Here is a 23,771-nt window from a genome sequence, read left to right as displayed (position 1 = left end):
TGCAAAGCTTAGTCATAATTTTCACTGCCGCAAACATCTGAAGAAAGAAAACAAATATTGAACTTAAAATATTTGTGGAACGTCAAGAATCCGCTGTACACTTTCTTCTTTTCTTTCCTAACACGAAAATATTGAACTACTATAAGTCTATAAATTAACCAAAAAGACAAAAAGACAAAAAATAAAATAAAGAATTATTCTTCACCATGCAACATCTGTTAGCGCAAAAAAGCCTAAGTAGAAGTTCAGAAACCCTAATTTCCACCATTAACACTAGAATTGGCTATAAATACCAGTTTCCCTTTGCCTTATTTCATGTGAAGAAATTATTTTTAAGGAAAATGACAACACCTTTCTGCCTCTCAACTTGCTTCTTAATTTTCTCTTTTCTTTCTAGTGCATTGGTTCATTTTAACCAATGCTATGCTAAGGAAAAAACCCCTTCTTCTTCCTTGGTGTTAAGTTTAAGTCGTTCGAAAAATAGCCTTTCGATTCCTAAGTCTTCGTATAACTTAGTGAAAAAAACCTCAGAAACGTTGGACGACATAATGGAGCCATTAAGAGAAGTGAGAGATGGTTATTTGATAACTTTGAATTTGGGAACACCCCCACAAATTATCCAGGTTTATATGGATACAGGGAGTGACCTTACTTGGGTACCTTGTGGAAACTTATCCTTTGATTGTATAGATTGTGATGACTATAAGAATCACAAGCTAATGTCAAGCTTCTTTCCTTCATTTTCATCTTCTTCCTCTAGGGATTTTTGTGATAGTCACTTTTGTATTAATATCCATAGCTCTGATAACCCTTTCGATCAATGCACAGTTGCCAGATACTCTTTAAGTAGCCTACTTAAGGGCACTTGCTCAAGGCCATGTCCTTCTTTTGCTTACACTTATGGTGAAGGTGTTGTAACTGGAACCCTAACTAAGGATACCCTAAGAGTACACTCAAACCCTAATTCTAATATTAGGGAAGTCCAAAAGTTTGTATTTGGATGTGTTGGAACAACTTATAGAGAGCCTATTGGGATTGTAGGGTTTGGGAAAGGACCACTTTCTTTACCTTCTCAATTAGGGTTTCTTCAAAAAGATTTTTCACATTGCTTCTTGCCTTTCAAGTTTGCAAATAACCCTAATATGTCTAGCCCTCTAGTTGTAGGTGAACAAGCCATTTCTTCTAAAGAAAATTTCCAATTTACTCCTATGTTGAAAAGCTCTATGTACCCTAACTTCTATTACATTGGCCTAGAGGCCATAACTGTGGGGAATGGTGGTGCCACTACACAAGTACCCTTAGCCTTGAGAGAATTTGATTCTTTAGGTAATGGTGGAATGTTGATTGATTCTGGAACCACTTACACACACCTACCCGAGCCATTCTACTCGAATCTTCTCACCACCTTTCAATCATCAATAAATTACACACGAGCAAAGGAAGTCGAGGCATAAACAGGATTTGATCTTTGTTATAGACTCCCATGCCCTAATAACAACATTAATACTCTAGTTACCGATGATTTTCCTTTAATTACGTTCCATTTCTTGAACAATGTGAGCCTTATTTTGCCCAATGGGAATAACTTCTATGCCATGGGTGCACCAAGAAACTCAACGGTGGTGAAATGCTTCTTGTTCCAAAGCATGGAAGATTCTAAAGAGGGGCCAGCTGGGATTTTTGGAAGCTTCCAACAGCAAAATGTGGAAGTTGTGTATGACTTGGAGAAGGAAAGGATTGGGTTTCAAAACACTGATTGTGCCTCAACTGCAGCTTCTCAAGGACTTCACAAGAAATAAATAATGAAATTTTTTGATTTTCGATCTGCTACCTGCTTTTGTCCAAAAAGACTATATATGGAACTAGCTAGTTGCTTGGAAATAAAGAAGCATGCATATTGAAATTAAATGTATCTTCTTGTTCTTGTTCTTTTAAGAAAAGAATTAGTTCACATGATTTTTTCTTCACGGGGAAATGATGATTTTTAATAATTTTAGATGTAACTAGTGATTGTATTCCTGCAAAGATGGGATATCAAAATCTAGGATCCTTATAATCACCGTAAGATTTGCTTCAGTTTTATAACTTGGCAATGATGATAAATAATAAGTATAAGATTATGTGTGTCACATGATAGAAAACGATTGATGTGATCCTCTTATATTAAGGAGATTCAAACACTATTATAGCTCTTGTAAATATCAAAGACATCTTGTTTTGGCTTTAAACGGTTATTAAGAAGGAAATTATTAAAAGTAGATCTCTTAGCCTTTCACAGGACAATGACGAACGAATATCTTTTTGTTATGGAATAGAACAGATATTATAAAGTCACATTGAGAAGAGTAAAACGGAGGCTAGTACAATTTGTTTGTATCGTGTTATTATTGGAACTTTCTTTGATTTTCGGCGATTTTGAGGTTGTATTCTGATATAATCTTTTTAGAATTTCCAGCTTTCCATTTTCATAAGGTTTGTTCTTAATCTTAACTTAATCAGTCTCTTTAGCGTAGTTGGTGCTATTCTATTATTTCAGTGAAAGTGATTAATATTATGCATATAATAGAAAAGGATTCACATAATCCAAAACAAACAGTGGTTGTCGAGTTCTAGAATTCAGATTGATTAGCTCAACAATATCGATTACTGATAGCTGACTGATGGTTGCTCCAATACAACAACGACTGTTACCCTTCAATCGAACCAACAACAACTATTATTCCAATCCCAAGTTACTAACTAATGGCCTGAATACTAAATAGTGATACGAGGTTGGTGTATATGTGATTAGTGTAGTCAAGATGAGGACAGCTCGACCAAGTGATATCATCGATAATGGCAGATTTACGGGCCCATTTGGCCATAAAATAAAAAAAAAATTCTTTTTTCCGAATTTTTTTTCACTTTTTTTTCGGAAGGAGTGTTTGGCCATAAAAAATTCAAATTTCACCTGAAGTTAAATTTCGAATTTTTTTTGGAATTTGAAAAACTCCAAAAAATTATTTTTCAAAATTCACTTCACTCACAAAAATTCAAAAACAGCTCCAAATTATATTTATGTCTAAACACAAATCTAATTTTCAAATACCATTTTCAACTTTGAAAAAAAGATTCACTTTTTTCGGAATTTCACAATTGTTATGTCCAAACGCCTGATCACCAACAGGACTCACCACAGTGAGACATGCAGTAAACTGCTTTGCCGTAGACAGGTGAAACCAGAAAATGAAAGAAAAAACTAACTTCTTGTTTGACAGCTCGTTTTTAACAATTTTTAATCTTTCATAGTGGCCAGACTAGGGTCAGTAAGAATTAAGAAAGTTGGTACGGGAAGACATCTCTTGGGATCTAAGTTTGATTTTGTGGCACTAGCTTTGGCACCAGATCAAAGGTCAGCTTTCTTTTCCAGTTTTTGTACATGAAATAGTTTTCCACTGAGTAAGCTAGTCTTCGAAACGATAACTTACCCCCAGTCATTTCCTCCAAAAAAAGATGCTCGTCCACAAGAGGACTCAAACTATAGCTAGTATTTTACTAACCAAAACTATAGTTTAACGTAATATGCACCGACTTGAGCAATTACTCTACTTGCTATATATTACAGCTACTATTTGGAAACCATTATATATATACTATTACAGGAGTTGTAAATTAGCTTCATCTTGTACTACACGTGGGCGACCCAACTAATGATCCTAATCTCATTAGCTATGTTGTGTGGACTCTCTAAAATGATGCCGCACCCGTGTCGGATCCTCCAAAAATACATTATTTTTGGAGGATCCGACACGGGTTCGGCATCATTTTGGAGAGTCCGAGCAACATAGCTCATTAGAATTGGAACCCATAAGAAAGAGCACATATTATTATATATTGTTAAATAGCATACTGAAGCATGTCATATATATATATAGAGAGAGAATCTCATTACATAAGGAGGATTCATAGAAAAGAGCCGATCATCTTGAAGAATTTTTCATGAAATATCTGTACAATGATGGACAAATGGCACAACAAACTCTTAACAATCAGCACAAACACATTAAACAAAAAACAGCATTGTAGTGAGAAGCACTAACAGACATTTAAGAGCAACAAGAAGCACTAGCCGGTGTTTGAGCAGGCCTATCCATAAGAACCATCCCAGATGGATTTTGTGTTGGCTGAAGCCGAGGCAGTCTCTTTGCTGCAAGTGAATAAACAGTTTAAGAACTATTCAGATTGATAAAAATCACAAGTCCCCTGTTATATGCACAAGTCGAACACAAAACAAAATTCAACTTGGACAGAGATATTTAATAGGTAAGATCAACCACCCACTACGCCTTGGAAGTTCCAAAGTGTATTTGTCATTGGGAGTTTTGGTTCATTGTATTAAAATCTGGATATGTAGTATCATATAAACGTGTCTGTTCTTAAATCAAACAGAGATTTGTTACCAATAATATACTCAACCTGTATTAAATCACTTTTTACACTCTAGTATTTGCGTTTATCATCATATTTGAATAAAAATAATTAGTGTAATATTGTTAATTATATTTTTTAATATATCAAATTAAGAACATCACTAAGAGGAAGAGGAAGATTTAGATATACTGGAATACTAACTAAAAGAAATATGAGATTTACTAAAATATGGATGAATGAATAACACTGTGCTCTCCAGAAAGTAACTCTTCTCATAACTAAATAAAATACTATAAACATTAGTAAAAACAAATGAGAGATAATAGGTAAGAGGTGATTAACTAAACAACTTTAAAGGCATTTTGTTACTTCTTTTATATGTATTGCTGCAACATGTATTATTACTCCGCATCAGCATGTCAATTGCAACATAAACAATACAAGGTTTCTAATAAGTGGACGAACATGGCACCCGAACATAGTATTATTAATTGTTTCCAATGAACACATCTAACTAATCTAAAGATCCAATAACTGAAAATTACTAAAAACACATTTTACAAGCATTATCCATTGACTTCCTCATCATAAACAATTGTCTAGACCAATTAATAATTTATTTTTCCTCTACTTTATTAAAATGTATCAAAGTAATTACTCAATTTTGTTCCCAGTAACGTCATGTCATACAAAATGCATATAAGTAGTGGTTCAAAACCGATAGCACGCGATAATGATATGCATAGCCAACAAGAGCAGAACATTGACTTCATACGCAAATGACCTCTTACCACAAAAGCTGGCAGCCCATAACACAGAAAATGAATGCAAGTATTTACCTATTTCATAGAAAATGTCATTAACATTAGATGCAGTTTTTGCAGATGTTTCCATGAAGAAAAGGCCATTCTCCTGTGCATATGTTTGTGCTTCCTGAAACAGCATTAGTAACGTATCAGTAATGATGCTCTTCCAGTGAAAAAACTGTTATTTAGAATATCAATTCCGATATAATGCTAATGCCTTGAGAACTTTGAGATCTTGTGGATGGTGTATTTAAGTAAGTGAATAGATAGACTAAAACTCATAGAGACAGATTTATATTTGTAAAATGGGTCATAGGCAACAAGAATTGACATTCAGTAACCAATTGAATTTTGGACCATGATGCTATCTTTAACTACCAACCCAGTTTATAAGAAAAATTCAAAATGTGTGGTTTAATGTTTTCTACAGAAACATCTAAATTGCAAGTTTCACAAACTCACAGGTTTTCTGCCATATAGAACCTCTTTTCTCATAGCTGGGTCAGAGGACCTGTATATGAGTTTAGGCCCCAAGGAAGTGGCCTAACAGTAGAGGAACTGGAGTAACAATCTTGGAACCAAGGTTCCGTATCCAACCGAAAGAACACTAGGTAAGTCTTCTCATTTGTCAAAACCTTACAGTTTGGAGTTACTCGATGACTACGCTGGTAGTAGGCAGCCGATAAACTAATCGAGGTGCACAAGCTAGCCTTGATCCCACCGTTATCAATAACTACAGTTGAGGTTTTGAATACTGATTATCCATTTCACTTTGTTTGAAACCATTTCATTCCAAGATTCAATCATATAGGCTCTCCAACAGAATAATTTTTCTATATTTTCTACTGATGTACAAATATCACCACTATTAAGAAATGGAAACTGTATGAGTGCCTGTTAGGGAATTTTCTTGATCTAGATTTAATGGGAGCCACTAATCCTATTTTGGCAACAACATTTTTATTTTCTTTAATGTGTTTGGGGTGGGGTGTTTCCAAGCGTGATCCAAAGTGGCATAATCTGGACGTGTTTCCTCCAGTGTGCATCATTGTATATTTGGACAGCACCCAGATCAAACTTAGTCCAAAAAGATGTGAAGCCAAAGTTTGAAGGATTAAGCTCACCTATTCTAATTTTCTTTTGAGAAGTCTAATTTTCCACAAAACCCGTAATTAGCTTTGTTACTCTCTCTGTTTCCAGTTCCCACCCTGCCAGCACTTTCTTTGTGCTGATGAATAATTGTTACCTTTCTCAAAATTAAAGATTGCTCATTAAATTTTTTCAAACAATTCCAACATTACTGAGAAAGAGAGAGAGGAAGAGAGAGAGAGAGAGAGAGAGAGAGAGAGAGAGAGAGAGAGAGAGAGAGAGAGAGAGAGAGAGAGAGAGAGAGAGAGAGAGAGAGAGAGAGAGATACCAATTTTTTTCAATAAAAAAGCAACCCAAGAAAAGGAAGAAAAAAAAAAAAGAAACACAACAGCGTAGACCAAGAATGATGGTTTAAGCACATGCATGTTGTAAATTTCTAATTTTCGGGTCTAGGCAGTAACATGAGGTTGAGAAAAGAGCACTGAAGAACACCTCCATACCGTAGGGTATCCGGTATAACCTTGCAAACCTTGAATAACTGGTCATGTCGGCCATGTAGTTGAAACTATCATTCACGCAATTCTTAAAAACTTGGGCAAATAACAACATCATGTGTAAATTGACACCCATATCTCCGGCTAATCTTTTGGTGGTGCTTTTGCACATTACTATCGATGGTATGGAAAGCAGTGTTGAGTCATAGGTACGAAAACACTAACCTCTGCAGCCACTTTTCTTGCATCTAACAAATCTGCCTTATTTCCGGCAAGTGCCATCACCATATTTGGATTACCTGGGGCGTAGTTTGAGGAAGAGAAAAGTAAGATACATGAAAAGACAATACGTTATACTGAAAAAACACTGCTGCATGCATCATCCCCATTCTGGCTTCATTGTGTGACAATGTTCAACTTTCGCCTCACCCATATGTGAAGCACCAAGTCCAATCGATCCCCTCCTATTACACACTAATTGATTGTTTCAGCATTTTTTGCCATAAGATTCTACCTTACTCCTAATCATACATCACCAAGTATTTCAGACATACTAATTTAAGTTAGGATATTTCGATACAGCCTTACAGGAATAAAGTCAGACAAGGATGCAACTTAAGATGTCACAGGTACCTTGTGCCTGAAGCTCCTGAACCCACTTTTTTGCCCTATCAAATGATGCCTATAAATAAAGAATTAAGAAACTAAGTTAACAAGTTCACATGCTAGCAAATATTTTCAGAGCAGCACCGAGTAATTATAACGAATAGTTGGAATCAGGTGAGAGAGTTACTTGATTTGTGATATCATAAACAATTATAGCAGCTGCAGCTCCTCTATAATACATTGGAGCAAGACTGTGGTATCTCTCTTGGCCTGCTGTGTCCCATATTTCAAATTTTACAGTAGCATCATTTACTGCTACTGTTTGGGAGAAAAATGCTGCACCAATAGTTGATTCCTACACATAACATAAGCTGAGTTAAATCGAAAGGTCCAAATATAAAATAGGAAACGCAGAACTAGACTCGATTTTACAGCTCACATATCAAATGGTAAACCAAGAACCTACCTGAAATTCAATAAATTGTCCTTTAACAAAACGCAGAACTAGACTAGATTTTCCAGCTCCAACATCTCCAAGAAGCACCTACAACCAAAAAACACTTCATTACCTTATCCAAACTTCAGTACAACCGCAAAAGGCATAAAAGATATCATAATAGCTACAATGGAAAAAATACATAACCAGGTTTACTATGAAAACATAGCATTAACAAATGAATAATAAGCAAGTGAAAAATCAAATTGAGCATATTACTGTACAAACTAATTCTAACCATAACCAATTTTATTATGACAACATAGCATCAGCAAATAGTAACCAACATGAATAATAAACTTACTGGCAAAGCACAAAAATAAAGAGAAATACCATATTTAAACTTTACAGATAAGGAAACAAGGAGCAATAGAAATCCAAATTGAAGAACTTTTCGTGATCAAACCCCAAAAAAAAAAAAAAAAAAAAATTTCTAAGGCAAGAATCAAAATTCTGAAGAACTAAAAAAGACCCAGATCATATAAGCCAAAAAGAAGGAATCTTTATGGAATTAAAGCTGAACCCATAAGGAAAAATTGATAAAATCAAAGATGAGAGAACAAACCAATTTGGCGTTCATATTCTTGTTTCCACTGGTTGCCATAGTTGTTAATTGATCGAAATTTGCAAAAGAGAAGTGATTATTTGGTCGTGATTGAGATTTATGTGGTTGTTCGATTAGGGTTCTGATTAGAATTAGGACTTGAAAGAAGGAAGAGGAAGAAGAGAGGTTGACGTCAAGAAATAGCAAAAAAAGGGACACTCAACCAAAGTTCCTCTCTCTTGTTGATGATGAGAAGATTCCTTTATTTTTATCTGGAATTTTCCAACTCTTTTTTTCCTATTAACTTATTAATTTGGACTTGGAATTTTCTATCAATAAGAAAATAATGCAAATTGTGCCAGTTATTTTTCCACCGTCCAGTCCCCCTTCCCCTATGTAAAATAATCTAAAAAGAAAAGATTTTTGTGTGGTGCATATCTTTTAGGTTAAACTTTAATTTGGTCTCTAATGTTTCTTTATTGTTTCAGATTGAACTGACGGTCCAATATTCAGTATATTCATACTGTTTTGGTGGTCCCTTCAGGTACATCCAATAAAAAAAATATAGGCTTGGTGAAAAGTTTTCTGTTTTTTTTCTAAGTTAGTCAGTATGGACTCATGGAGATTGGAGTATTTGAGTTGAAATGTTGAACTATAAATCTTCCCTCTAACTTGGCTTAATTTGTCATAACACAAGATTTAACTGAAGAAATGAAATATTATCTTTATGAATTGTTATGAACAAGTTAGACCTTCTAATCGATGAAGGAAAACATGAAAAAATATTAAATATGTATTATTTTCTTTACACTCACCAAAAAAATACCATAGAATTACGTGACAATTTAAACTTTTCAAACTTGTATCTTTTATACTTGTTTTTTAAATTGGGGTGGAATTAAATTACAAAGTCGAGGGAGATGCATGTAATTTAACCCAGGACCTTTCCTTTCTTCTTTTTTTTGTGTGTGTGTGTTTTTTTTTTTTTTTTGGGGGGGGGGGGGGGGGATGTAATAAGACGCCGCGACTACCTACCAGTTTGACTTCTGTTGGAACCTTCCCAGTTTTAGCGTCGGCTCTTGACTAACAACAAGCAGTAATTAGGAGAAAACCAACTAAAAATAATACTCCTTAACAATCAGTATTATATCAACAAGCATATTGAAACTCTTTTAAAAAAGTAAAGGAGAGGGGAATGCAGGTGTTATGCTCACTTCACCTTCAGCATCTAAAGAATAGTATAACCTGCGAGATGTAACATCCTCTCCCCCCCCCCCCCCAAACTCCCCCAAAATAACTTTTAACTTTGTTAAACTAAAATTACAGATAGCATTTTACTGATGAGGTTCCTCTGGTACTATACAAGGTAACAAAAAAACCAAGCATTTTGTCAAATCTCCACTAACAAAGGGCGACTGCTAAGTCACTCGAATAAGTAATACAACCATGACAAAGACTAATGTCATCACAAAGATCAAAAGCCATTGGAAGCATGTAGTCTTGAAGCTTCGGGAATACACATCCATAGCCCTGGAAGTTGCATGCCCTGTACTTGCTAGGCTATGCTCAACTGCTTTCTCAGTTGAATCAAGTATCTGCATCCACATTATATGTGACAACAACTAAGAGGCCAATATACACAAAGTGACCAAGTTTAATAAGAGACAAAAGGAAAACATTATAACTGGACAAGATAACTCAGAATCCAAGTGAATCCAAACAGATTGAACACTGAAGTATTCCATTTCTTATTTCACACAGAACTAGTAAAGAATCATCAAACATGTAGTAATGCCAGAGTTAAGACTAATAAATAAATGTTGTGTGCCAGAAAAGATGGTATCAGCTACCAAATAGTCTCAATTGCCTCCTTCAGGCAAAATAGTTTATATGATTTGGAGACGGCAAAATCATCTCAAAGCAAAAATTGCTGAGATAGTTCCCAACAATTTAAGCAGGGTGGAAAGAAATGGAGTATAAAACTTACTTTCTCAGTGTTTTTGATGGATTGATTCATCACGAGACTACTCTCTTTGAGCTGCCGTGCTAAAACAACCATTTCATCAGTCAAGTCCTCCTGAAGTTTCCTGCAAAAGATGAGAATATCTGATAATTGATCAGGACTCTCCCTAACTACCCTCACCCCTCTCCAGAGAAAAGAAAAGCTGCACAAATAAGTGATTAATTTCTCTTGTAACTTTTCTCCTACAACGGAAGAAAACTGGACAAACATATACGTAGCAGCAAAATGCAGCTGTAAGTCTATTATCTGCCTCCATTCACAAAAGCATATTGAGAATCAGACTAATTTAGTAAATGCTAATTTCAACCTTTCAACTAGCTTTGTTAGTATGTTATCAATAAAACATATATAAAACTTATGGAATATAATCTTCTAATTGCAACGCCCTTTCTTTTTTGCATTAACTCAATGAAAGAAGCATTAAAGCTCCTTCCTATGATGTTGATCAAGCCAGATTTCAGAGCAGCCCCCACCTTTAATGAAAGGCAATTTTCAAACCATCAGTCTGAAGACTCCAACTATAGTTTAAGCAAAAGGTGTTGGAGCTTGATAGGCTCTATATTGCATTGATCATTTATTTATTTACTTATTGTGATAGAAATGTGTGTGTCAAACAGTGCGTACTGCGAGTGTGGGCATTTCATGTGGATTCTTAAAAATACACTATAAATTAGCAAAAAAAGACTGCCTGTGTAGCCAAGTCCATCAAACATAACTGGGAATTGGGGTGCATATAACCTCAGAGCTAAGATTAGTTTAGTATGTCAAATTGATGCAATTTCAGAACACTCAAAGCACAAAAAGAAATTCTAAAACTTACACAAATGAAGATGAACAGTTAGCTAAAAGATACTTCTCTTCAGCTCAATCAATTTGAAATGCTACCTTAACTAGAATGTCAAAACTGCCAACCTACATCATCTAAGAGAACTTCAGAAAGGCAAGCTGTTACCCATACAGCATATACCTGATAGGCCAACAAAGTGAAAGAATTGTATGTAGCTCATAAAGGCTTACTCGGTGTGCTCCATCTCTTCTACTTAGTAAATAAAAGAGAAAAAAAAAAGAAATGGAGTATCCTAAAAGAAAGGATTATCATGCTTCCTTTATACAGGGACTTTTCTGGTTATATTTTATAGCATATCAACTATTTTTTCTAATAAGTAAAGAAGAGCACATACCCACTGTCACTTTTAATCACATGGAAAGCTGCTTCTTTACAGGAACAAACACACACCAGAAATCCCTTGGTGGAACAGATGCCAACACATAAAAACTGTCTATAAGTATCAATACGGAAAAGAAGTACAGATAGAGCACCTGTGCTTCTCAATATGTGTCCATGCAGCATCATCCAGTTTGACTGCAGCTGATTGACCAGAATCAATGGAGTCTCGAGATCTCTCCTCATTGTTTGAATGGACCCTGTTTCACTCAAAAAGAAAATCACGTTCAAGCGAGATAATGATAAATGGCACATTACAATGGCTATAAATGACAAAAGAGCCATGCAGGTACCCGACTCTTCTTCTCAGTCCTTCAGAAGCAGAACTCACACTGTCTTCTGCTTTGGGAGTTCCGCTGCTCGAAGTCTCAGCCACAGGTTCCTCAGGTGTTTGCACATCAGACTGGATTTGCTTAAACGACAATAGCAGATCATTGATATGTTAATCATACAAATAGAAGCAAAAACATTTACGACAGACTACTTGCGTATGACTATACAAGTTGATCTAATATAAGTTGAAAGATAGACTCCAGAAGAGAAGATTGAACCACGTTCAAAGACATCAATAGAACGGAGTTCTGGAAACAACAGTAGCAGTAAGGCCAAAAGAATGGTGAAGTCTGAAATGCTGAGTACTATGGACTAACAATGCAAATAATGCACTAAACTTCAGTGACAGCCTATTGATAAAAAAAATGCCAGCTCTTTCATATTCCGTAAAAAACAGTAAAATACCTCCATATGATATGTTTTCGTATAAGAAAGCAAGGTGAATCGGAATGATAAATCACAAAAAATGAAACTAGCTTGCGCATACCATGGGCATAGCTAACTTGGCAGCAATGACTTCAATGTTCTCTGCATATTCGTTCACCTTGGCTTTTGAAACTCTGTTTTGGGAAACAACATGAAAATTGAACGCAAATCAGGAAAAAAGCATCTGGTAACTTAAAAAAAAATAAGAGACCACTAAGAATATATACCCCGGCAAGCAAAGTTAATAAACATTTAAAACATTCTCCTGGTGCAGTAGATTAAGAAAAAGTAAAGTTATCTGTGGAATGACCAGGGATGCATGAAAGGAATTATTGTCCTCCTGTGGTATGGCACTGCACACCACCAAATGGTCAGCACAAAGATTACTAATCCCATCATCATGACTTCCAGTGTCACAGTACTAGGCTATAAGCCATGCTCAGGATGCAGATTTTTCATTATAGGCAGGATATTTGTCCACGGACTCAAAAATATAACTGTAATATGTCCAACTTTGGAGAAGTGTAGGAGTTGAGAGTGAAAGAGGGTGATTTTCCTTTTATTCGATCCTGAGAAGGTTTCCAATTTATTACTTAGGTAGAGTGAAATGACTAGGCAGCATACATTTAAATTTAAACGATAACTCCAACTAAAGAAACAGAACGCAGGGACTTTATTAAAAAAATCACCGAAGGTAAGGAAGGCAAAAGTGCTGGAAATTTGTGTAGCAACATGTAATTTTATTCAAATTATATAATTGGAAAAGAATAAAGCATATAGACCTTGGTAATCCGTCTGAATTCCTCTCTTCAGCCACCTGCTCCAGCAGTTCACGCAAAGTAGCAACATACTGTGAAAGATGTAACAAACAGAAATAATAAATGCATATCCCTGTTGAAAGAAAAATCGAGATGACAAAAATTGCACAATTCCCTACATTAGCAATTGCCTATGCCATGATTTTCTGAAAAGCTTTTCATAGAAACAACCTATGTCACAGTTTGCAGCTGCGTGCACGTAGAATTATTAACTTTCACAAATAACAACTATGTCAGAGAATATACAACTGAAAGGGAAAAGATCAGATTCCTGAAACAAATAGTATCTACCCGAGACATCAAAAAATCAGTTTGATGCATGTTAATTCCGAAGATTTGGGGAGACAAGGAGGTATTACTATGACTCTCTATCTCTTATCCTATATCAGATTTTTTTTTAAAAACAGTAGATGGATGAGTCATCCTAAGCCATGTTTATCCTGGATATCGTGATATTGCAGTATTACTAATCTTAATCACCATGTCGAGATCAGAAAAAAGTACTTTTGCTCCAAACAAAATTTTTTACAGGTAAAATGTGTTGAAGGCATGCAAGTGGGGTGCAACATTGTATACAAAATTTGTATGCAAAGTCTGCGTACATCTTACCCTCACCAAACCCCACTTGTGGAAACTCACTGGGTTTGTTGTTGTTGTTGTTGTTGTTAAAGTCCGAAAAGATGTATACTTAGAGAAGGCAAGTATTTTATACCAGTGCACTCCAGTCCAAATACTGAACCCCTAGAACACTATGACTGGACTACACTCTTACCAACACTAACTAAAATAGGAGGAAGTATATTTAACAAGCGGACAGAGTTAACCATTAGTCCTCTCTGTCCATCAAATGCACAATGGTTCATCTCTTTCCAAACGGTCCATATAAAATTACTTGAGGAAAGACCCACTTAATCAGTAGCATTATGCCTTTATCTGATATTAACCCAAAGTAGGATGAAAATACATAGCCTTTTTTAAGGATGAATTCATATGGGGATTGGACAATGGAAATCCCCGTCATCCTCCATTGTCTTAGTGAATCAACAGAGCTACTAGTTCACTCGAAGCTGCCCAAATATTTAAAGCTTCCAAAATACAAAGAAGACATACTTTTAAATGCTCACAGCCCCCACAGATAATATGAGCTCCATTAAATAGCACAATTTTTTAAATTCTTAAAAACCTCGAGCAAAATAATCAACAAGATGAAGAGAATTTTTTTTTAAAAAAAAACAAAAGCATATAGCTACTGAACTATTGTTAGTCAAAGAAACCTATTAGGTTCTTTTACACAAGCCTAGTGTTTCAAAGTAAGTTTCTTAAAGCATATCATCAAAGTCACAGAAATAAGCCTCTTAATAGCTCAGGAAAACAAGATGACCAAACATCCTTTTTGTGCATTTATAACATGTGATTCAGGTCTAAAAACACTTTTCCAAATGAGATAACCAGATGTACCCACACTCAAAGACCAAAACATGAAATTAATTACAAAAATCCATATTAGAGTATAGGCATGTCATAGTGATCAGAAAGTTTAAATCTTTAAGGACTAGAATCATCTGTACAAGAATATAATATCTTAATATATATCTAAAAAGAAGAAAAAAACAGCACAATGGAATCAATGATATGATAAACTCATCATATTCACGACCAGTCTCACATAAATGCAACAAAAAGCACCCAAGCTATTTCGAAGAATGAAAAGAAAAATGAGAAAATGCAACCATCATTACTTTATAAAGAATCGAACTTGCATGATATATGCACTTACATGTATAAGCTTTGCTTGATTTTGCTGTTGTGGTGCAGTTACAAGTAATCTCTTCAAGTTCACTTCAGTTTTGCTCAACCCCATGACACCCCTCTAAAATACTTTCTGCCAATAGAATCAAGAAAGTCAATCTTCCAGACCCCATCCGTTATCTAGTGAAAAATGTACAACAATATGCCAACTTTCTACTCATCACAGCAGATTTCTTTTATATATATATAATTTTCATGGTCTAGCTCTATCACACACTTCTAGACATATTCTTCAAATGTTAAAATTACGAACTAAAAAGAAGTGTACATAGTCCTAGTTAAGAAGTTCCTCTTTTTCCCACTTCAATTGCCCAAATAATCACATATTCATGTATTTCTAATTCGAAACAAAGTAATAACTGAAACAGATAACTACAATCAACTCCAGTACATTACAAATGCACAATGGGTCAACAAAATGAAGAAGAACCCACTTGAATGCATATTATAATCAACTCCACTAATTAGTCAATCCAATCGCACAGAGAAAACAGAAAACCAAGAAAACATTTATAGAACTCAGTTGGATTTCGTATAAATTGTGTCTTATTCGTTAACACCCATTTGGATTTCGTAATAGATTTTGTTCATTTCACTCCCAAATCTAATGTTCGCGACGAAAAAGAAACAGAAACAAAAAAAAAAAAAAAAAAAAAAGAGAGAGGGAGAAACCTTACAATTTTGTATTATGGATCAAACGATAAAGATTCAAAATCTTGGTAATTCGGATAATTCACGATCTCCTATCTTCTTTAATATACTACTTCTTATAAGCCAGAATAAGCACACACCAGATACTCAGATGAAGCTCAGTCAGAGGCGGAGTCAGGATTTCAAATTTATGGGTTCGGGGATTCTAATTGTTTTAAGTTACTGGGTTCCAAATTAATAATTTATACTATATTCAATGAATTTTTTAAGACAAATACATAGTTCGAACCAAAGCTACTGGGTTCGGCCGAACCTGCACGGGGAACTCTAGCTCCGCCCCTGAGCTCAGTTTAGAAAGAAAATCAACTAATTACATATGTTCGTCAACATAGTGAAGAGCTACTACATATAATCACATCTAGATATGTGAGCTAATGGCGCAAATTGTATTAATGAACACTAGTATCTAATGGGAGGAAATGAAAAAAAAAGGAGAGAGACCTCATCTTTCAACATATGGAGCAAGGTGGTTTTGCCAGCACTATCGAGGCCCAAAAACAAGATCTTAGCCTCCTGCCGTAAGCCTAGCGTTGCAAGAATTCCATAGAACTAAATCTAATCTACCAAGAACATCCTTCAGATCCGAAAGAGTCCAAGAGAAAGCCCAATATGGCAGTGGGAAAAAATAAAAAATAGCCAGATTTACAACTGGTATTTAAAAAATAGCCACAGTTTCAAAAGCAATCGAAATTTAGCCACTTTTTCATGTAAATATAAAATCTGAACAAAAACACCCCTAAAAATCCGAAAATATTCCAGCATAATATGCTGGAATTCGAATTTTTTACATATGAGCTTCCAGCATAATGTGCTGAAATTTTATAATGTGTTGGAGTTCCAACATATTATGCAGTAAATTTATATGCAGGAGCTCCATAATCCCGCATATTATGTTGAAACTTTCCATGTGCTGGAGTTCCAACATAATATGCTGGAAGATTATACATAGGAGCTCCATAATCCCGCATATTATGCTGGAACTATCTGTGTTTCAGCAAAACACTTTTATTTTTTAATAACTTTGCAAACACTGGCTATTTTTTATTACTAGTCCGAAAACTAGCTAGCTCGTGCTATTTTCACTAATATTGAATTATGAGGGAAGAGAAAAGGGCCGGGGCTATTGGGTCCTTTGGGTTCCATCCGATTTTTTCCACAATTGAGAAATATATAGTTTTAGTCCAAAAAATAATAGTGGATAAAATGCATATTTATTATATATATATATATATATATATATATATATATATATATACACACACACATACACACACACACACTATATTAAAAGCACGAAGCCCCTTAGCGAAATGTTGTTCGCCTTTTTTACCTTTTAAAAACTGATTTCACATTGGATAAAATTGTAATTTTAACTGTTTTCCTAATATTTAGGACTTCTAAATCAAATAAAATTTAGTTATTAAATTTTTCCTTTTTTGAACTAGGTAAGAAGTCCTAATATTTAGAACTTTAAATGAGTAATATTACTTTTCCATGTTTAGATTTTGTTGAAGTTGTAAAAGTATGTACAACGACAAATATATTACCAAGCACACTATTATCATGGATAGTGGGTGCAAAGTTTATACGTAGAATAGTGGCTAATACCTTAAAAACTTATCCCATTTTCAAAATCAACTAAAAATTTGTTATTTAGTTATTGCTTTGAACCATGTAAAAAAATTTAAACATGAATTTAAAATCAATTAATATTTTAATTTTCTAATATAAATCATTATTTATTTAGAGAAGATGTAACATAATTGTAATCTATAAATTCTAGACGTAAAATAACGGGTAATACTTTAGAGAGTTATCCTTTTTTGAAATTAATTAAAATATTATTTATTAAATCATTCCTTATTTGTACTGTGTAAGAAATCTTAATATAGGACTTTAAAATTATTTAATATTTTAATTATCTAATATAAATTAATTATTTATTTGGATAATATAACAATAACAACAACAATAACGACCCAGTAAAATCCCACTAGTGAGGTCTTGGGAGGGTAGCGTGTACGCAGACCTTACCCCTACCTCGAGGAGTAGAGAGGTTGTTTCTGAAAGACTATTTGGATAATATAACATAGTTGTAATTCTTTACATGTTACCTTTGAACTATATATATATGAACCATAATACATTTGCATATCAAATTTGGGCTACTTTTAACCCAAACAATATTTTTATATAATTTTATATAATATTTAAATATAACATTCAATAATTAAAATAAATAACAATATTTAAAAATATAAAAGATATAAAAGAGATTATAAAAAAGAGAGGCCAGAAAAGTAGTTGGCCAGAGTCAATAACATTAATTATTCTGCATACAAAGAATCAAAAGTAAAATATGATCAAATCTATTTTTTTATCCTTTTGAACATAGAATTCATAGTATAAAGTTATAATTATATTTAAATGTTTAAACTATGAGATAAAAATTTTAAGAATTTGAATCAATAAAAAATAAATTATTTTCTTTATATTGAGAATAAATAACTAAGTATCTAAATTATATAACTAACTAGTAAAAGAATCCTATTTAATTCTTTTTCAAATTTATCATACGATAAAAATAAATTTTCAAGTTGACAAACTCTTAATTAGGGTACATAAATTTATTTCCATAGAAAGAGCATTGGTAGTGAAAGCAATTAAAAAACAATTATAATATAGTATAAGGGTCAGATTGGTAAAATGCAAACTTGAAATAATAAAGATAAAATAGTAAAAGATTTGTTGTATTCTATTTGAATTGTCAAATATTTAACTTTTTCTCTTTTTTCATTTATTCCAGCAAATGAGAGGTCCATTTTTTTCATATATTAATTATTTGTTGTAAATTAATAACTAAACGTTAGTCAATTTTAGATTTTATATTGTCATGTATCAAATTTTTAAGAGCTATAAACTAAACTTCTTATTCCCAAAACTTTAAAAGATCAAAAGATTAAATTTCTTGATATATATTATTTATCAAATCTTTAAATAATAGTGGTAAAAATATATTTGTATTATTTATTTTCAGTATTAGATCATTAAATATCAACAATTTTCTTAAATATTCTCATAAAAGTCCTCAAAATCACAACAAGGCATTTGCAGAATTTAATGGGACATGATTACTTCCTTTATTGAGCTATAGCTTAATAAGATCAACTTTCATTATTTTTAGGAACTTACAATTTTATTTTTTTACTTTTATAACTCAAACACATTATTTGATACTCACTCTGGTCCACTTTAATTGATGTTTTGGCTATTTTTTTGTGGTCCACAATATTTAATTGTTTTGGGTATCAAGAAGGAATTAACATCTTTTTTCCAAAGTTGCCCTTGGAGTAAAGAGCCTGGGAATATTTGTTATATTTGCAATGAATAAATTAAGGTTAATATGGTCAACTTCATTGTTAATTAATGCTAAAAGGTGAATTTCCTTAATATGTGTGTAAACAACAAAAAAATTAATTAAAGTGGACCGGAGGGAGTAATAACTATGTGATTTTTTGAACTTATTTACTTATCAATATGGCTACACGCGCAAAGCGCATGTCCTAACCTTAGCGAAATGTTGTTCGCATTTTTTATCCTTTAAAATAGAGTTTACACTTGACAAAATCATCATTTAAATTTTCTCCTAATATTTAGGAGTTTTCAATCAACTGAAACTTTGAACTGCTATATAGGAAGTCCTAATACTTAGGATATTAAAATTAACTAATTTTTTACCTTATATAAATCAAAATATTCACTTATTCTTATATTGACGTAGACCTACAAATTACGAACATACATATACGACTTTGATAAGAATTTCAAAGTTCCAATTTGATGTGCACTTCTTTTCTAATATTTAAATATTTAAATTATTGTATATCTGTAAAACTATATATTATTTTCTCAAACAATATACTTCTATCGTTAAATATTTAATGTGTAGTCCATATTTTGATTACCTATAACTTTTAATATATTCTGACGGTATATAAGATAATTTTAAATTATAGTAAAAATAGATAGGTAGATTTGGACCTTCCTATTTTTTGACACGTAGGGTGTGTTTGGTATGAATGAAAATATTTTTCAATTTTCTCATGTTTAGTTGGCTTAAATATTTTGGAAAATATTTTCCTCGTGAACTCATTTTCCTCCAATTGGAGGAAAATATTTTCCCTATCAAGAGAAGAGAAAATATTTTCCAAAATTCTTTTTCAACCTTGTCACAAAGTTAAGGTCAAGCCACGCGAACATGCACTTGAGTTTGGGATTATGTGTCGCAGTTGTGCCACGGAAACCGTACCCACAACCATTACATTTATTTATTAATTAAAATGCGCCTAAAGCAACTAGCGATTATATGTCATTATCTCTTACAAATCCGAGACAATTATTTTGTTTGTTTTTCACTCTTTTGTTTTTTTGGAACGAGTCTTGAAGTGATTCGCGACTTGCCTCACTCCCCCTCACAATTGTTATTTCCACTCTTTTATTCCTTTTATGCAATGGACCTTGGATATACCGCAAGCCCATATCTCCTACTCGCAATACTTTTTCAGTGGGCTTAAACTTCCATTTGAGCCCAAACCAACTCAGCAACGCATCACAGCCACAACCCAATACTTAAATGAAATGGTCCACAAGACTTAGCTGCTAAGGTCAAGTTCAAGATCTACCAAATCTCTACCATCATAGCCATAGAGTATGAAATATGAACGAGAAATAACAACGCAAGGAATCAGACCAAACTCAAGTTGATCACATACATAGAGATACTCACTAACATTGTTATTCCATTCAAATAGGCATCATAAAACTCTAAAATTTAGATATCAATCAAGAATAAGATAAAGAATGAACCCTTACATGAATTTGAGCTTTGATTTAGCAACTTGAAACTCAAAACAACAGCAGGACACGCAAACTGGAGAGCCTCAACATCGACCTCGCTAACTCGACCGAAACTTGCGTGTTTTAATGGGTAAGGGATGCTGCATTTTGGCAGTAGCTTTGGGAGCTGAAACAAGGAGGTTTTGGGGTGCTTTAAGGGTGTTTTTGGAGCTGTTCGGGGACCTTTTTTCAGCTGGTTCGGCAGCTGATTTGCGGCTGTTTTCAGCTGCGTTTTTGGCCTGCTTTTTGCTGCACTTTTGGAGTGGTTAATGGCTGAAACACTGGAGCTTCAAGGCTGGTTTTCAATGGATGTTTGGGGGTGTTCTTGGGTGGTTTCGGGGCTGATTTCAGGTGAGTTTACAGCTGGTTTGTGTCGGTTTAAGGTGGAGGAAGAAAGCTGTAAAAAGGGACAATTTTCGTGCTCCTGAAGCAGCTACTGCTGTTGCGTTTTTGCTGCTAGAAATTGGTGTTTTGGGTGACGTTTTGCTGAGATTTTTGGCTGCAATTTTGGACTGTTTTTTCACATTGGATTTAGGTCGTTTCCATGGGAGTTTTGGGGTGAAGACGATGAGGAATTGATGAGAAAGCAGGGGAAACTCTCAGCTGCTCTTTTGTGTTTTAGCTCTAGGCTTTTTCTAATGTCTCTCTATCCGTCCCCTCCCAGATCCGTTTTCCCCCCTCTTTATCGCTCTCTCCCTATCTGTTTTCTCCCCTCAAAATCAGCCATGTGAGGCAGCCAAAAACCACCACAAAACAGCCCATAAATCAGATTGAAATCCGCTTTAAAAATAGTCCAGACGCCATCCTTGACTTCAAGTGGATTATACAATATTTCCGTTTTACAGAAGATGCCAAATTCAAAATTAAAGGATTTGCCTAACTAAAACCAATCATTGCACGAATAGGCATACTCAAACGCTTCCCTTAGATTTCGAATCCGTTCAAGCACTAAATAAACTCATGACTTGATATTGATATTTTCAATTTCCATTTAAACTGAGGATTTCAATTTCGGAACCTATTTCAAATGAACGAACACGTCCAGATATCAAAACACTTGAGCAATAAACCAATGGTATCACAAATGAAGCTCTAACAGTGATTATCAACAAATGACTTTTGTACACAGATTTATTCTAACTCTACGCACCAAAATAGTTCAACATTAATTCAAACTTGCAATTAACAGTGATGAATTTTTCCAGAGGTATAAAGGAACAATTATTGCGAATTTCAATACAATATAGCATCTAAACAACAATTACAGCATTTTGGATCGAAATTCATACCTGAACCGCAAATAAAAATCGAAAGCCAAAACAAAGGCTGAAAAACAGATGTAATGTTGAAGCTCAGCTACTGGACAACATCGTAATCAGCGGCGAGATCAGCTCCCAATCCAAGCTTCAACAGCTTTATAACCCAGAAGAAAAAGGATTTGAACTTTAAACTTCCAGGAGTTAATTCGTCTCCAAATCCTTTCCGAAATCCTTATTTTAATTAGCTTTTCAGAGATTGCTTTTGGAACTTTCAGATTGCAGAATTTATCCTCCGCTATCTCGTGTGTGCTTTTTGAGAATTTCAGATTGTGAATTGCGTGTGTATCCAGATGATAGTGAGGTGAGAATGAGCGTGTGCGGGGAAGTGCACAATTAGGAGATGTCTATTTAATCTTTAACCGAGCTTAATAAATTTTTATAAGTAGGGACGAAAATATTCTTACGCTAAATATAAGGCCATGGTGTCATAAACTTCATGAATAATGTATAAATATTAAGGATAAAGTATTCTATATTTACATATTCCGTTGTTAAACTTTAGGATATCATGATTTTAACTTCATATGTGCACACTGCAGTGTAAATATTAAAGACATGGCGTCCTTAACTTCACGTGTGTAAATGTTAAGGACATAATGTCCTTAACTTATATTTGCACCTTCTATTGTTAAATTTTAGTACATCATGTCATTAACTTCATATGTGCAATGTAAATGTTAAGGACATGGTGTCCTTAAATTCACGCGTGCAATGTAAATATTAGTGTACTTAACTTTATAAGTGTTGTGTAAATATTAAGGACATGGTGTCTTTAACTTCATGAATATTGTGTAAATATTAAGGACAAAGTGTCTTGTATTTACACTTTCCGTTGTTAAATTTTAGGACATCATATCCTTAACTTCATATGTGCAGTGTAAATGTTAAGGACATAATGTTCTTAACTTGTATTTGCACCTTCTATTGTTAAATTTTAGGACCCCATATCCTTAACTTCATATGTGCAGTATAAATATTAAGGACATGGTGTCCTTAACTTCATGTGTACAATGTAAATGTTAAGGACATAGTGTCCTTAACTTTATGAGTGTTGTGTAAATATTAAGGACATGATGTCCTTAACTTCATGAATGTTGTGTAAATATTAAGGACAAAGTGTCATGTATTTGCAACTTTAGTTGTTAAATTTTAGGACATCATGTCATTAACTTCATATGTGTAGTGTAAATGTTAAGGACATGGCGTCCTTAACTTCATGTGTGCAGTGTAAATGTTAAGGACACCATGTCCTTAATATTTACACAACAATCATGAAGAAAGAGTAACAATGTCTTTTTGTATTAATTTTAACAGAGTAGTAGCTATTTTTGCTCAAGCATTAAAAAAACTGGATAAAAACTAAATATCATGTTAAAAATGGCTATCTCACGCCATTTCTACGATAATTAGGGGAAATTTGGGGCGGGCTTGTGGAGTAACTGGGCTGGTTTTGGCCCAGTTCAGAAATGTGAAACCATAGCCCTTTTTTTCTTTTTTATCAGATTTTACAAAATTAGCCACTTTAGACTCAAATTCTAATTAAATCCAACTTTTGTATAGCTAACTTATTTATCTATTTTGCCTAATGATTGCCTAATTAACTAATTTACTAATTAATTAAACCTAAGAATGCAAAACAAAGGCAAAAGCAACTAATGCATCTTTTGTGATTTTTAGATTTTAACTATGCATTTAAGGGATGATGAAATCTTAAAAATGCAATTAAAATCCTAGAATGCCATGGAATGAAAGATAAAATATTTGTG

The 23,771-nt window shown here is 33.9% G+C and overlaps 2 protein-coding genes and 1 pseudogene across 5 annotated transcripts; 1 reads left to right on the top strand and 2 right to left on the bottom strand.

The window, feature by feature from the left end:
* The first annotated feature begins 341 nt into the window (after positions 1 to 341).
* On the top strand, positions 342 to 1,799 carry LOC107770683 (putative aspartyl protease At4g16563; annotated as a pseudogene).
* Positions 1,800 to 3,847: 2,048 nt separating this feature from the next.
* Positions 3,848 to 8,723, bottom strand: LOC107770679 (ras-related protein RABF2a-like). The gene is made up of 7 exons (XM_016590013.2): positions 8,467 to 8,723; positions 7,872 to 7,949; positions 7,593 to 7,760; positions 7,433 to 7,481; positions 7,025 to 7,098; positions 5,250 to 5,343; positions 3,848 to 4,186 (listed from the first exon to the last, which is right to left on the bottom strand). The coding sequence occupies exons 1-7, from the start codon at positions 8,503 to 8,505 to the stop codon at positions 4,086 to 4,088; spliced, it is 603 nt and encodes a 200-aa protein (XP_016445499.1). The 5' UTR covers positions 8,506 to 8,723; the 3' UTR covers positions 3,848 to 4,085.
* Positions 8,724 to 9,774: 1,051 nt separating this feature from the next.
* Positions 9,775 to 22,324, bottom strand: LOC107770677 (uncharacterized). 4 transcript variants are annotated; one of them, XM_016590008.2, is made up of 8 exons: positions 21,976 to 22,324; positions 15,048 to 15,152; positions 13,235 to 13,302; positions 12,514 to 12,586; positions 11,987 to 12,105; positions 11,789 to 11,893; positions 10,433 to 10,532; positions 9,775 to 10,040 (listed from the first exon to the last, which is right to left on the bottom strand). In XM_016590008.2, the coding sequence occupies exons 2-8, from the start codon at positions 15,129 to 15,131 to the stop codon at positions 9,864 to 9,866; spliced, it is 726 nt and encodes a 241-aa protein (XP_016445494.1). In that variant the 5' UTR covers positions 15,132 to 15,152; positions 21,976 to 22,324; the 3' UTR covers positions 9,775 to 9,863. The 4 variants fall into 4 exon arrangements, with proteins under 4 accessions (XP_016445494.1, XP_016445498.1, XP_075091203.1 ...); XM_016590012.2 differs by having other exon boundaries at positions 11,987 to 12,096; XM_075235102.1 differs by having other exon boundaries at positions 11,987 to 12,096; positions 15,048 to 15,148.
* Positions 22,325 to 23,771: the final 1,447 nt, after the last annotated feature.

This window comes from Nicotiana tabacum, chromosome 17, assembly GCF_000715075.1.
Source record: "Nicotiana tabacum cultivar K326 chromosome 17, ASM71507v2, whole genome shotgun sequence".
NCBI classification, from domain to species: Eukaryota; Viridiplantae; Streptophyta; class Magnoliopsida; order Solanales; family Solanaceae; genus Nicotiana; species Nicotiana tabacum.
The sequence above is the reverse complement of the archived record's forward strand: the minus strand, read 5'-3'. Positions and strand labels throughout refer to the sequence as shown.

Coding starts and splice junctions, on each gene's coding strand:
- LOC107770679 (XM_016590013.2), bottom strand. CDS start 8,505: ATGGCAACCAGTGGAAACAAGAATATGAACGCCAAATTG. Junction 7,761..7,871: donor GACAATTTATTGAATTTCAG/GTAGGTTCTTGG, acceptor TGTTATGTGTAG/GAATCAACTATTGGTGCAGC. Junction 4,187..5,249: donor TGACATTTTCTATGAAATAG/GTAAATACTTGC, acceptor ATTCACTTGCAG/CAAAGAGACTGCCTCGGCTT.
- LOC107770677 (XM_016590008.2), bottom strand. CDS start 15,131: ATGGGGTTGAGCAAAACTGAAGTGAACTTGAAGAGATTACTTGTAACT. Junction 11,894..11,986: donor GGACTGAGAAGAAGAGTCGG/GTACCTGCATGG, acceptor TGAGTGAAACAG/GGTCCATTCAAACAATGAGG. Junction 10,041..10,432: donor CCATCAAAAACACTGAGAAA/GTAAGTTTTATA, acceptor ATGTGGATGCAG/ATACTTGATTCAACTGAGAA.